At 45.0% G+C, this 15,868-nt stretch overlaps 1 protein-coding gene across 2 annotated transcripts in view; it reads right to left on the bottom strand.

The window, feature by feature from the left end:
• ADAMTSL3 (ADAMTS like 3) overlaps positions 1-15,868 on the bottom strand; it is a 2,197,206-nt gene that overhangs the window by 829,236 nt on the left and 1,352,102 nt on the right. For both annotated transcript variants that reach the window (XM_069222572.1, XM_069222573.1), the window contains exon 8: positions 6,897-6,971. In XM_069222572.1, the coding sequence (XP_069078673.1) occupies positions 6,897-6,971 (75 nt within the window). The remainder of the gene's footprint in view (positions 1-6,896; positions 6,972-15,868) is intronic.

Genomic DNA, 15,868 nt, shown 5'->3' with positions numbered 1-15,868 from the left:
CAGGGACAGCAAAAACTTCTCTCTGCCAACATCTCGAGCCTCTGGAGAGACTCCTACTCTGCCAAGTGGTGCCCATCCAGTTCCTGGGGCCCTGAGAAGAGAAGCTGGCAGCTTAAGAGGGAGAAATCCACAAACCGACTGCCGTGCTGGGAAAAGATCGATGAAACTCCGATCTGTGGCTGAAAAATCGACGCTCTGCCGGCTTTGCGGATGAAAATCGACGCTCGCCTGCAACACGACCCAAAGATCGACGCCCGGGTCTGGAGAAATGACGCTCAGCATCGCTGATGGAGGCTGGTGAGATCGCAACCTGCGCTGCATGGTTTTCGGATCATCGTGCGGCTGGATTTCCGACGCAAACACTGCTGGGCGTGTAAAAACGACACAAGGCCTGCTCGGACCTGACAGTGCTGCCCGAATCAACGCATCGCTCTCCTGCCCAGAGAAGAAACGGTGCACGCCGACCTTATTTAAGGAGAAACAACGCAAGGTCTCGCTCATGAGTGATACTGACGCATCGCAAGCCCTTTTTGACGCACACTCGCCCGAGCAGGGTTATTTTTGATGCGCCCAAGGTACATTTTTATGCTAACAGCATTAGTGTGTTTTTAATTGATAACTTGACTTGTGTGTTGTGGATTTTTATCATTTTGGTCTTATTTTGTTTAGATAAATATTTCCTATTTTTCTAAACCTGTGTTGTCATTTTGTAGTGTTTTCCTTAGGTTACTGTGTGTGTTGGTACAAATACTTTGCACCTAGCACTCTGAAGTTAAGCCTATTGCTCATGCCAAGCTACCAAGGGGGTGAACGGAGGTTAGCTGAGGGTGATTCTCTTTTACCCTGACTAGAATGAAGGTCCTTGCTTGGACAGGGGGTAACCACACTGCCAACAAAAACCCCATTTCTAACAGACCGGAATTAGAATTGGCAAAAAATTTGTATTGTTAGAATTTAATCATGCAAATAAGTTCTATGATTGTTCTGTTGAAAGGAAGGGTCGAAACAGTTTTAAGATGTTAGTTGGTATAGCATTGTTATTTTTCTATGAACTTACTCCCACCAAAAGGTTTTTTGTTTTAAAACTTTTATTGGCTTTTCTATTCTAATATCACTATCTGGGAATCAGAGCAGGGAGGAAGGCAATGCCTGACACCTTAAGGGGATGGAAAACTCTAGAAGTGGGCAGCAGGTCTAAATATTGGACCGCAGACACCAAATATTCAGTGCACTTCTGGAACTCTGAAAATCTTTGCCATGAAGGACATCTGTGCTGCTGCCACTCTGCTGAACTGCTGGCCTGAAGGATTGCTGTCCTGCGGTGCTGACTGCTGCACTACTGTCCTCATGCTGGGTGAGAAGGACTGGACCTGCAACCTGTGCTGGGTAAAGGCTGCAGGACCATTACTCAAAGGGCTAGTCTCTTGTAACCAGTACTTGGACTCTGCAACTATGAGTCCTACCCTGCCAATTGGTGCCACCCCAGTCCTGAACGCTTGGAAGTGGACCTGAAAGGGCTCTACCAGCCTATCTGTGGACCCAGCAAAACCAATGCATCTCTTCTGTTGCACAGTTGAAAAGCCGACACATCACCTCTGCTGCATTGACTTCTCGCAATCTCTTCGGAACCACTGCTGCATGATGCATCTTTGATGCAGGACCTTGCATCCCAAGGCCCTTGTCTATGGCACCCTTGATGACGATGCAGGACTCTGATTGCAAGCCCTGCACAACGCATCCTCGAGGCATCACTAGCCCCTTAGAAGGAGTCCTCAATGATAACACAGAGCCTTACATCACAGCTGCGCAGCTCTCTAGAACCAATGCTGCTGTGTGACGCATCTCCGATCCAGGCCTCCCAATGCCTCAGCTGCAAGGTGCATCTACGGCGCAGGACCTCGCGATGCTCCGCAACCAGGATTAAAGGTACTCTTGTTCAGTGGGCATAGCGGGGGTCCCTGCAGCTGTCCTGTGAGCCATCGCAGTCAGCATGACCTTCGATTTATGTCCTGGCCTGGTGCAACACAATATTCACAGTTGGCAATTTATGCTTTTTGATGCTATTCTTACTGTTGTTGCATGTGTCCGGCTCTACTGATTGGATTTTTGTTGTTTTGGTCTTTTTTTATTTATTAAAATGTACTCTATTTTTCGAAATTGGTGTGAGATTTTCGGGTTGTGTTTTCACGTTATAACTGTCTAGTGTTTTGGAAATACTTTACACATTGCCTCTAAGTTAAGCCTGATTACCCTTTGCCAAGCTACCAGAGGGTAAAGCACAGGTTAATTTGGGGTTTCCTTGTGACTTGACCCTGACAGGGATTGTGGTTGCTGCTTGAGTAAGGTTTTACCTCCCTCAACCAGTAACCCAATTTCTTACAAACTCTGTATAGTCCTTTTTGCCTTAATGATCCACAGAAATAAGACAGCCAATACAGGTGCTGGCAGACCATAGAGCTGCCTCCTAGATGGTGTGCATGCTTTTCTCCAGCACGGTTCACTACTGAGACTAAACAGCAGTTTTCAAAAGCATTTTCGTACTACTAGTAGTGGTCCTGCAGGTGAGAAATAATGTGAAGAATGTGAGGACTTCCTCCCCTGCAAACCCTGCTTTATTTCTCAGCTGCCTAGGAAAACATTTGGGGACTGTCACTTCTTTTTGTTATACAAACTAAACACTGACTAGCACAGTATCATTACAGCATTTTAACAGCCTTAATAAATACAATATGCACATTTATAGTGAAACTTCTTTGTAGCTTGAAATAAAGATCAATGGCGTCACCTGGTCCCATTAGGCAGGAACATATGTGGTTTGCGCTCAGCAGGAAATATGGATTATAGTGGCAGTGATGAAGCTTGGAGTAAATGGTGAATTGGTAGGTGAGATATTCCACGTATTGTTCATCTACGAACTATGTACCTTTGAAAAGTTCCCTTAGAATTGAACAGACTACAGACAAAATTGTGTTGCTCTCTGGGATAGTGTTATTTAACCTTACTTTAAGGACCCTTCTAGTCAGTAATTGTCAGAAACCTCGATTTTCAAGGAGTGGGCTATATCCATTCAGGATATGAATGTTTGAAGTTTTGCATGCCGGCTGTCCTAACTACTTCTCCCCTCCCCAACCTCTTGTTATTCAAAAACCCTTACATCAGATACTTAGAGAATACGTGGGCAAATCAATTTCTATTAACCATGGAGGAAGGTCCTAAACTGGGTATAACTCACTCTTAGCCTGGCGGATCTTTTCTCCTTTTTGTAGGTCAGCTGGACCAGAAAAATATTAGACGTTTGTCTTCATAATGTCCCTATGTTTGGTAGGGAGCTAAAGGGCTTTTAACTGAAATCTGTTAAAGGGTTAGGACCCAGCAGAACTAAAAGAAGAAGCCAATCAAAATCACTTCATTTTCCATGACACATCTGCTGAGGAAGTGACATCACTGGTTTCCTACCCATGACACCCTACGCTCCTTCCCCCGCCCAGGCCAAAGGCAAACCCGTCTGCACCCGCCTGTGCCTGCACAGCACTGAGGACCAAAAACTCTAGTTCTCGCCCTAGGTACTGCTACCCTGCCATTCTCCTCCATGCTCTCAACTCCAGCTGTGGCTCTCCACACTGATGCCACATTGTACCACACAAGTAAGGACCTTTCACATGCATTTCCATCAAGTTCACATGCACACTACCACACCATATACCTTCTAATCCTGCACCAACAGCACCAAGCACCCCACGCAATCGCACTGACATCACCCAACCACCCACTCATAGATGCCTAACAACACCCACACAACACGCCAAGTTCTCATGCATGCTCTTCAACACCCACTCACTCACCAAACATGCCATGGATATATGGGACCTGCTGCACAACCAGGCTCCAGGCCTGCTCTTCTTCATGGAATCATGGCAAACCTTACCTCTCTGCCAGAATTCACAACAGTCATCCCCACCGGTTAAAAGATCCTCGGCCAAGACCGTCAGCACAAGCCTGGAGGTGGACTTGCCTTCATATTCTAAGATACAATCAGCGACACACCGTACATGGAAACCCCCACAAGTTACATGGGGCACTACACATTCATGATTCACTTCACAGTCAACTTTTACCTGGGTGGAACCCTTGTACACAGACCACCAGGACCCTGCACCAAATTTGCAAGACATCATAGACTTCATTGCACCCCTCATCATCAATGCTCACACTTTCATCCTTTTGAAAGACTTTAACTTTCACCCAGAACACCACACCAACCCAAACAATATGGCCCTTCGAGAAAACCTTGCAAATCTTGGCCTCACATAGCATGTTACAGATCCTACCCACACTGCTGGACACCTATTAGACCCAATTTTCCCCTCAGTCAGAAACATCACAGTCGACTATCCAGCAACTATGACCTGGAAGGACCACTCCTTTGTCAGATTCAGCATACCCATCCTGCACTTCCACCAATGGAACTGCCTGCCAGGAGCTGGAAAAGCATCACAGAAGAGGATTGGGCTACAGCCCTCGCAGTCCACCAGCCTGAGTGCATCAGCAACTTGCCAAAAGCCATTAAGAACCTCAACAGCTTGATCACTGCATGTGCTGACACTCTTGCTCTAATGTTGGGAAAAACAAATGATACATCCAGGCTCGAGAGGCATTTATTGAAGTTATAGGATAGCAATACATCCATTTATGTATGGGTCTAAAATAGAGTAGCCCTGTAGTTATTTGTTTGTGTATTCTTCCCTGGAGGGGCTATTATAGAGTTACAGGGGCCTTTGGGTTTTGAATGACACTCTTGCTCCGTTCAAGTAAAACCCAAAGGCAAGAGCCTGACCACAGGCCAGCTGGTAAAAAAGGAACTCAGGCTGATAAAACACCACTGCAAGCAACTGAGCATAACTGGATGACAATTCAAAGCAACATATATAAAGACATTTTCAAATCAGCCCGAAGACACTACTACCACCAGTTATGGTACACCAAAGACACAACTCTTGCACATTGCATCAACATCAGTTCTAACAGCAGCAAGGACATTTTCACCATCAAAGATTTCACTGCACCTCCTGCCACCTCCAGCACATCTCCCCCTCACAAAACATTTGCAACAAGCTCTCAGAATTCTTCTTTAACAAAATCACCTCCATTTATGGCAACTCTGACCCTCAACTGTCCAAACTCAACTTTTCATAACAGCCAAAGAACAAACCCTGAACATGTGGCCTGGCATCATCACCATCAAAATCACTGCTATCATGAAGATCATCCACTGGGGGCCCCATATGACCCTTGCCCCCACCATGCCTTCACCTACAGACACATACCAATCAGCGAAGCACTAACACCCATCTTCAACTTCTCCATAATCATAGCCACATTCCAGGACACCTGGAAATATTCCACCATCATACCTCTGTTCAAGAAACAATCTACTGTCCCAACCATGCTTTTCAACTACAGACCCATTTCCCTCCTACCATACAAAGGAAAGGTCCTAGCAAAACTAACCAACCCACACCTCACAGGCCATCTCAGCAACCACTAGCTCCACAACACCATACAGTCTAGATTCATGTCTAACCACTGTACAGAAACCGCCCTCATTATTGCCACATATGACATGCCCATGATCCCTGACAGAGGAGGCACACCAGCCTTCATTGTCCTGGACATCCCTGCTGCATTTGACAGTCTCACAGCCCATACACATCATGCAGCAACATGAGATTGGCATCCAAGATCCCACTCTCTGCTGTATCTGCTCCTTCTTAACTGATATAATACAAGCTGTCAGCCTGGCTCTTTACTCCTCAGAAGCCCGCAAACTTCATCCGTGCACACAATATCAAAATCCTCTCCTATGCCAATGTCCAACACTGACAATATGCTACTCATACTACTCTCTCTCGGACAAGACCCCCACTACAAGAAACATTCACCGCCTGCATGACCGAGGTCTATAACTGGATGAAATCCAGCTGTCTCAAGCTCACCACCGACAAGACAGAAGTAATGATTTTTGGCAAGAATTACTCACCATGGGACTCTAACTGGTGGTCATCCAATCTCGGGCACATACCCACACCCAGCACCATCAGCTGTTCATCTAACATGGACTCCCCCACCAGCTACATGGACCACTTTGGAATAAATATCGACACCAAAGTGGACATCACCACACAAGTCTCTTCATCCTGCTTCCAAACCCTGGAGATGGTGAGGAGGAGCCTCCTCCTCTCTTCTTAAATTCTGCAAGAAGCTTAAGAACTGACATTCCAATTAATCAACCTACCAGGGGTAAGGCTAGGCACTCACACCTGCTCAGCATCAGGATACCCTCTGGGGTGATAGTGCGCTTTACAGATACACATAATATAACAGTACATGGAACTAGGCCCCATTTGATTTTTTTCTGAGTCTAAGAGAAGCATCCTAGGCCCTCGTTTATGCACAGACATGTGTATACATGCCCCAGTAAAGGGCTAAGCGCTGTTTATTTTTTTCTGGGACTAATTAGAAATCGATACAGAGTCAGGGATCCTCACTTGTATGCAGTACTGTGGGACATGTGCCCCATAAGGGAATCAGACTCTATTTAAGTTCCCTTGGCACTCTAATTCAGATCATGGACAGGTTAATTGCCATTCCTGTAGATCTTGATAATTTGGCATATTCGTGAACTATGATTGATGCTGACTTAAGTAAAATTTAAATATAGGAAATGTTCTGAATAGGAATTATCACATTATTAAATTAGCTAAAATGACCTTAAACCCACAGCTAAATAGGTCGCACCTAAAATGCCTTATTTCCTGAAAGGAAAATGTTCATCTGCGTTTGCTTTGTGTAATATATATATATTAAACGAGTAATAAATCATTTTAAAGGCTTCATACAGACGTGTGCTGGCCCCTTCACTGTGATTCTCACACTGCGACTTCCATGGGGGACTGCAATCACGGTTTCCTCTCCTAGAAAACAAGGCAAGATGTTAGTATAAGCATGTTCTCTTTATATCCCCGGCGTATTACATTTAAATTCATATGCATAAGAGTAAGTAAGAAAAACTGGAAGCAATATTTAGATGTTACGAGATTGAGGTTCTTATCTTAAAAACTCTGCCCAGTCCTGATAACCACTTCATGACAGGGCTAAAAACGGTGTCTTATCAATTTATGCACGAGGACTTCAGATGGGTATGGTACCATAATATCATGAGAACATTTTGCATCCTAAGTATCATTTATATAAATTTCGCACCATTCCAGTTAATAACAGAAATACATTCTGACATACAATCATTGTTCCTCAAGTATACTCAGACTCATATCTCTTGCACTCTACTGTATATAAGCATTAATTAAAGTATCCCAGATATTAATGCAATATTACCCTGCAACTGAAAATGGAATTTAGGATGAAGTAATACTGCACCTATAGTCGCTTTTTTTTGTTTTTGTTTACCACTGCATTATCCGGGAGTAATGCCTCATTGGCAAAGGGGCCTTAAATGTCGTCTTCATATATAATATATCAAAATTAAGTAGATAAGTGAAAGTAAACTGTAGTCTGTATCAGATGTGTGATTTACCTACAGAACAAATAATCTGGTAGTCGAAAAGCTGTGAATGTTTCATTGTTTGTATTATGAGCACCATTCGGTAAAATACACTCTTAATAGACATACGCCCAACTCTAAATTAGGACGTAAAAGAGCAAAAATTACTATTGGGTTTCTGTCATCAGTTCTGTTTTCATCCTTGATCTCTCCATATCTTTTAATTGTTTTACTATTTTTATTTTCAGAGGTCTTTCTCATCTACTGCAGTGGGCTTTTGGTTCAATTTCTGTTTTCCTTTACCCTATTTACCTCCTTTTTTTCGTGTATCTGCACCCCTGCAAATATTGTCATCTTCTTCCTTTCCACTTGACCCATCACCTGAAGTACAATTGAGCATTTCTCACATTGGCGCATGCAGGTTTTGAGTTCATAAACAATACAAGTGGAAAGCATCAATTCATCTTATTTGATCGTTGTTTTGTTTTGTTATTTGAACTCATATTTTAACCAATAGAATCTTATCAAGATGAGCTTGGAGAAACCAGAAATAGGCCAAGTATGGTATGACCTGTATGGCATTCCACCAGACTGAGCAAAATACCCGCCTATTATTCAGTATGTTCTCTATACGTACATAGCTCAGAAAAAGTGATACATTTTTGAGTGTCCTAAAAGTTGTCTTACTCCAGGGAAGCAGTTGTAATTTCCTGCAGACAGCATAGCTTAATACACCAAAGAAAAGTGTCACACAATTCAGGAGGATATAAACGCTTTCTACGCTCAGCACATTTCTCAATTAACGTATGTAAAAAAACTTCCTGTACCAAGAGCGACAGAGCAGAGGGTAGACAGACCAACGTATCTTCCAGTTTATATGGGTATCTGAAATCATCTTGTGAGAAAAAAAGTAAAATTCAAAGCAAAGGGCACCAACAGTATGAGCACCTGTTACGTCAATCAGGAGAATATCTATCAGGTAATGGACCTTACCACAAAGGATGCCAAATGTTTAAAGCCATATTTTCCAGCGTCTCTCGTGGCAAGCAGACATGGCGACTTTTGGATCAGTAACCTTGGAGTCCTATATTTTCATCTTGAAGGGATGAACGAACATGTATTTGTTTAAGCACACTTATACCTCATAAAGAAGTGTCCTGGTGCTCCCAGCCCAACCTATAGAATGATTAAATTCTTCTCCTGAATACATGGGACTTCAGCACTTACTAAAACTGTCATAATTAGACATAGCAGGGAGTGGTACAAGCATAGCATTCCACGCCTTAACCATCAGACCTCACGATGAACATCCTCCCAACCTGGTTCTTTTGTATTTGGGAACTACAATCATATATTAGGATTTCAAGCACTGTAAGTGAGTAGGGGATTACCCTGAGAATATGGAGGACATATTTGCCTGGTCTACGTTTATACTCTATTTTATGGCAGAGGCATAGTGCTTTGAAAAGACTTCCAGGGGCACCAGTGAAGATGACGAAGATGAGTAGAGATTAGTAAATTAATGTTTAGTCCCAGAACTGTTTGTTGTGTAGAAGCATTTTGTAATATCTGTAATCTGAGTATTAGGGGCTTCATTTACAAGAATCTCATGCATCAGCTTCGATGCATCTGATTTCTTGCTCTGGACCACTCAAACGACACAATGGTAGTGCTGTATTTACTATACAGATATCCATAACACACATTTTCCACAATGTGTCAGAAATTCTGACGAATCTGTGGTGCTAAAGTCATGCATTGCTGAACTAGCATCAGAAAAATGACACTACACCAGCAATGCATGGAAGGCTCCCATTTTAGGAAGCCTTGCATTAGTTTAACGCCTGCTCTGAGCAGGAGTTCAATTTTTTGATGCAGTGAAGGTGCAGAACAATGCAGTGAAATCTTGTAGATTTCACTGCGCTAGTTCTGCATGGCTTCTAACGGGGGCACACCTACCTTGCATATATTATATCTGGCACAGGTATAATGTGGCACAAGGCTTTACAAACTGGTGCAATGTTCCAGTTTGTAAAAGTGGCACACTGTAGGGGACTGCTAAGCACCACTGCGGCATAAAAAAAAAGTGAGGCTACAGTGGCAATATTAGGAGGGAGGGGGGCGGGTGGGAAGTAGACTCACACTCATCCATTCACAAATGCACGCCCATCCATTCACAACACTCATCAACATTCAAACATACACACATGCACCAAACATTAATTTAAACACACACACTTACCTTCATCTCGGAGGTACCAGGAGGGTTGGGACTGCTGCCTTCACTTAGGTCAGCCAGTTACTTCTGACCCCACCCCACTCTGTGACGAGGTATCACTGAGTGACACTCGCCCTGGGTGCTTCAGGGCTTAAGCCTGACGCACCCAGGTTGGAGTCAATGGGTGATGCTTCCCCTCATCACCGAGGGGGAGGGCTTCAAGGCACCTTTGCTGAGCCGAGGACCCGTGACCTTTTAAGCACAGCAAAGTTCAGCTCAGGCAGCCAGGAGTCTGCGCAAATTAGCATGTCTCGCACCTGGCTGCCTGAGCTGAACATGAAGAGTGTCTGTTAGGCTGACCTTTGCTCAGCCTGGCAGCCAATGTTCATGAGGGGCAAAAGGTGGGGGGGTGTGGCCCCTCCGCCCTAAAGGATGGGCCGTGCCTGCTCAGTTATATTTCCATTTACCACTACAGAGTTGTGTTTCATCCACTTGGCGACCTCCTTGAGGCACGAAGAAAACGTACACTATAGCAATTCTGTGTTCTCGTCCAGCTTTAGGATTAATTGGGTATCGTCGGAATAATCATATAATTTCCATTCAAATTAGTTTATCAGTATGTGTAGCACAGCCACATGTAGCTTAATTATTGTGAGGCTAATTGCCGATCCTTGCAGTACGCTGGTTGGAGTTAGTTTAGCTGGGGGCTGGTTGTTGGCCAGATAGACTGTTTGTGTGCAGTCTTGTAAGAAAGAAGCAAACCAGTTATGCACCATACCTGTCAGTGCTTAATTTGCAAATAAAAAGGTGCCGGTGCCCAAAGCCCTCCTCTTAAACATGTGGATGCTGCAATTAAATGTGTGAACATGGAATACTGAGGCAGGGTAATCCTGAAGCCATCTCGGGCCTCTTCAATCCATATAAGCCACTCCCGGCCCCTTCAGCTCACTCCAGCAGCTTACTACTTTCTTCCTTTGTGACCCTTTTTCGTTTTTCCCTTCCTCCGTCTTTTCCGTATGTGTCTTTTGCTCGCAGCAAATGCTTGACGGAGAAGAATGAGCCCCGGCCCTAAAAAATAAGTGCTGGTGCTCAGCACTGGAAACAACAAGCACAAATTAAGCACTGATTACCTCACCTCTGTCATCCAGAATGAGGCAGATATTGTTTGTGGATTTTTCTAAAACAGGGCATATTTAAGAGCATTCGTGCCTCCTTGGGCCACAATAGCATCATTTATTTTGACACTAGTGTAGCCCAATGAGGCCAAAATTCCCACACCATATTTACAAAGTGGCGTAATGCATGCATTGCATCACTTTCTAGCCCTTTGCGCTACATTATGCCTGCCCTAGGCATAACCTATGCAAAGAGGACATTCACCCGTGGGGGGGGGGGGTGAAAAAATGGTGCAAAAAATCGAACAGATTTCTTTACATCATTTTTCTGCACTTTTAATGCCTGCTCAGCGCACGCCAATGATTACAATGGGCCTCAATGAGCTTTGCAAGTTTAACGTCAAAATGTTTGATGCTAATCCTGCAAAGCTCCGAACTAGCCTTAAAAATTCTGATGCTAGTCCCCTAACTACTGCCATGGTGCACAGTATTTTGAATATGGTGCACACATGGTGGCCTTATGGGGGTGCTAAGGGGCGCAAGAAAAGTGGCGCTGTACTGTGTGCAGGTCCACTTTTATTAAATATTCCCATATATGTACTGAGGACATTTTGAGACCGAATGAGGAAGCAAATGTGCTTCTAGGAAGGTCATACATTGTCTGTTGTTGTAGGAAGTTGGCTCTGTATATACTATTTCAAAGTAAGAAATAGTGTGCACAGAGTCCAAGGGTTCCCCTTAGAGGTAAAATAGTGGCAAAAAGAGATAATTCTAATGCTCTATTTTGTGGTAGTGTGGTTGAGCAGTAGGCTTATCAGAGGGTAGTGTTAAGCATTTGTTGTACACACACAGGCAATAAATGAGGAACACACACTCAAAGACTTACTCCAGGCCAATAGGTTTTTATATAGAAAAATATATTTTCTTAGTTTATTTTAAGAACCACAGGTTCAAGATTTACAAGTAATACTTCAAATGAAAGGTATTTCACACAGGTATTCTAGGAACTTTGAATAATCACAATAGCATGTACAGTTTTGACAAAAATGGCAATAAGCTATTTTAAAAGTGGACACTGCAAAAATCAACAGTTCCTGGGGGAGGTAAGTAATTGTTAAGTTCACAGGTAAGTAAAACACTTACAGCGTTCAAAGTTGGGTCCAAGGTAGCCCACCATTGGGGGTTCAAGGCAACCTCAAAGTTACCACACCAGCGGCTCAGGGCCGGTCAGGTGCAGAGGTCAAAGAGGTGCCCAAAACACATAGGCTTCAATAGAAACAGGGGTGCCCCGGTTCCAGTCTGCCAGCAGGTAAGTACCCGCGTCCTCAGAGGGCAGACCAGGGGGGTTTTGTAGGGCATCGGGGGGGACACAAGCAGGCACAGAAAGTACACCCTCAGCGGCACAGGGGCGGCCGGGTGCAGAGGCAAACAGGCATCGGGTTTTGTATTGAAAGCAGTGGGGAGACCCGGGGGTCTCTTCAACGATTCAGCCATGCACAGGGGGTGCTCCTCTGGGTACTCACCACCTGGGCTAGGCAGAGGGTCGCCTGGGGGTCGCTCCTGCACTGGAGTTCGTTTCCTTCAGGTCCTGGGGGCTGAGAGTGCAGTATTGGTTCCAGGCATCAGGTCCCTTGTTACAGGCAGTCATGATCAGGGGGAGCCTCTGGATTTCCTCTGCATGTGTCGCTGTGGGGGTTCAGGTGGGTCAACTCTGGCTACTCACGGGCTCGCAGTTGCCGGGGAGTCCTCCTTGAGGTGTTTGTTTTCTGCAGGTCAAGCCGGGGGCGTCGGGTGCAGAGTGGAAAGTCTCACGCTTCCGGCGGGAAACGTGGGGTCTTTAAAGTTGCTTCTTTGTTACAGAAAGTGGCAGTTTGTTGAACAGGGCCGCTGTTTTCGGGAGCTTCTTGGTCCTTTAGATGCAGGGCAGTCCTCTGAGGTTTCAGAGGTCGCTTGTCCCTGTTGGATGCGTCGCTGTTGCAGTTTTCGTCGAAGTAGGGAGACAGGCCGGTGGGGCTGGGGCCACATCAGTTGTCGTCTCCGTCTTCGCTGCAGGGCTTCAGGTCAGCATTCCTCCTTCTTTAGGTTGCAGGAATCTGTCTTCCTCGGTTCTGGGGGCTCCTAAATACTGAATTTAGGGGGGTATTTAGGTCTGGGAGGGCAGTAGCCAAAGGCTACTGTCCTTGAGGGTGGCTACACCCTCTTTGTGCCTTCTCCCTGTGGGGAGGGGGGTGGGGGCAGTGGCCGGAGGGGCGGGCATCTCAACTAGCTGGGATGCCCTGTGGTGCTGTAACAAAGGGGGTGAGCCTTTGAGGCTCACCGCCAGGTGTTACAGTTCCTGCAGGGGGAGATGAGAAGCACCTCCACCCAGTACAGGCTTTGTTCCTGGCCACAGAGTGACAAAGGCACCCTCCCCATGTGGCCAGCAACATGTCTGGTGTGTGGCAGGCTGGCAAAAACTAGTCAGCCCACACTGGAAAGCGGGTATGTTTTCAGGGGGCATCTCTAAGAGGCCCTCTGGGTGTATTTTACAATAAAGTGCACACTGGCATCAGTGTGCATTTATTGTGCTGAGAAGTTTGATACCAAACTTCCCAGTTTTCAGTGTAGCCATTATGGTGCTGTGGAGTTCGTGTTTGACAGACTCCCAGGCCATATACTCCTTATAGCTACCCAGCACTTACAATGTCTAAGGTTTTACTTAGACACTGTAGGGGCATAGTGCTCATGCACATATGCCCTCACCTGTGGTATAGTGCACCCTGCCTTAGGGCTGTAAGGCCTGTTAGAGGGGTGACTTACCTATGCCACAGGCAGTGTGAGGTTGGCATGGCACTCTGAGGGAGTGCCATGTCGACTTAGTCTTTTTCTCCCCACCAGCACACACAAGCTGTGAAGCAGTGTGCATGTGCTGAGTGAGTGGTCCCTAGGGTGGCATAAGACATGCTGCAGCCTTTATAGACCTTCCCTGGCATCAGGGCCCTTGGTACCAGGGGTACCAGTTACAAGGGACTTACCTGAGTGCCAGGGTTGTGCCAATTGTGGAGACAAAGGTACAATTTAGGGAAAGAACACTGGTGCTGGGTCCTGGTTAGCAGGGTCCCAGAACACTTTCAAATCATAACTTAGCATCAGCAAAGGCAAAAAGTCAGGGGGTAACCATGCCAAGGAGGCATTTCCTTACAGTTGTCCATTAGCTTAATTATTTTTCGAAAGAGGGGGGGGAGAGAGATGGGCCTATAATTCAACAGAATTGCAACAAAGCTTGGGCTTTTTCAGTAAGGGGGTAACAAGTATTTTTTCTCGACTTAGCAGGAAATTGTGCCAAACAGAGAGGAGAGTTACAAATGTACATCAGCACAGGGATGCTAGAACTAGCTACCTTCTTTAACTGAGGTACTGAACAGACATCTAGTGGGGAAGTTGAAAGTAGGGGAGGTCATCAATCCAGTAATCTGTTCCACAGTTACAAGTTCAAAGGAGAACCATGCTGGTTTATTGAGATCTTTGTCTTCTGGTCTATTCGAAAAATTGGATTGTCCAAGGTGTATGTCAGCTAAGTACTCAGTAAGTCAGTATAAGCTTTATTTCTGAACACAGAGCTTTTTTATAGCAGTATATATCGGCTAAGATCAAAGATCTATCTCACTCCTTCACTGCCCTTACCAAGTTTACTTTGGCCCTCCTTCACATAGTGTTATACCAGGTACGTTGGCTTCTTCCACCACTGCCTTGTTCTACTACTTTGTAGAAAAACTGCCCCAAGATTTAAAAATAAACGACTGTTAATTAATGCGACTGCCTCCAGGGTCTCCCCGGCACCCTCTGAAGGGTTCATTGATGATAGTTCCACTTAAGAGTCAGCAACCAGCCTATAAATGCCACTGATGAACTCCTGATTAAATTTAACCCTGCTCCACTTGACCGCACACCTGTTACTAGTGACTGCCAGCCTTCTGTCAAAGACCTCCTCTGTTGCCTTGATGTTTAGCTTAATACTTAATCGCACTGATAGTGCCAGAGCATTGTGATTGCTATCTATACGTGGGACAAGTGTCATATTAATTAGATTTGCCCTCAGTCTAACATCAACTATTAAACAATCAATGGGGCTAGTATGATTTACTCTGTTATATGTGTGAGCTCCTTGCCTGTCAGAATTAAATGTACCATTACACGCATGCAACCCTTGACTCAGGGTGAGGGTAGTAATTTGCAGTGCTACCGTGTACCATTTTTTGACTGGTGCAATTACTGGCTCAGGTATAAGCCAAGCAGCATCCTCTTCAGCCAGGAGAGACAGGCAACCCATGCTAAAGGGTTTGAATTGGCAGCTGAGTTCCGCACCCAATATCTTTCTAGTGACTGCCAGAATGGTGGACAGCCTGGTATTCAGGGTCAGGGACTACCACATTTGACTCAGATATTACACCTGCCAACCTTAAGTAAGCATTATAAATATATTATATCGCTTCATCGGAGACAGTGAGGATCGCACATTGCAGATCAGGTGAATCGACATCTACCTCCTTTAGTTGACATACAAATGTGAATTTCACCCAAATCATGAATCCCCCAGCTGGCCTGCCGACCCCGATGAGAAGGCTGCCTTAAAAAAGCTGACAAACCCAGAAAGATACAAGGGTGACAGTGCCCAAATTTCATGAAAAAGGCAGATATAAAAGTCACACCACTCTGGATTTACCAGTTTAGTGCCCAATCCCATCACATTCCATTAAATTAGCTTTGTTTGGACATTCATTTTGGGGTTGCCTACTCTGATAACAGCTCCAGGCTGAATGCATGCCATGGTCCACATTGGAAACATCTATAGGGCCTGAATTATGATGTGAATCTAATTGCATGAGGGAGGGGTAAGTTATAAAAGGGTTGGGAAAGCTGGGTGGACCCAATTTTTTCAAATTTAGATAGTTAGGGGTTGTTGCTTGCTGCCTATGTTTTGTGAGTAAATCTACTCCA

This window comes from Pleurodeles waltl, chromosome 3_1, assembly GCF_031143425.1.
Source record: "Pleurodeles waltl isolate 20211129_DDA chromosome 3_1, aPleWal1.hap1.20221129, whole genome shotgun sequence".
NCBI classification, from domain to species: domain Eukaryota; kingdom Metazoa; phylum Chordata; class Amphibia; order Caudata; family Salamandridae; genus Pleurodeles; species Pleurodeles waltl.
This window is presented reverse-complemented; position numbering and strand designations above follow the sequence as displayed.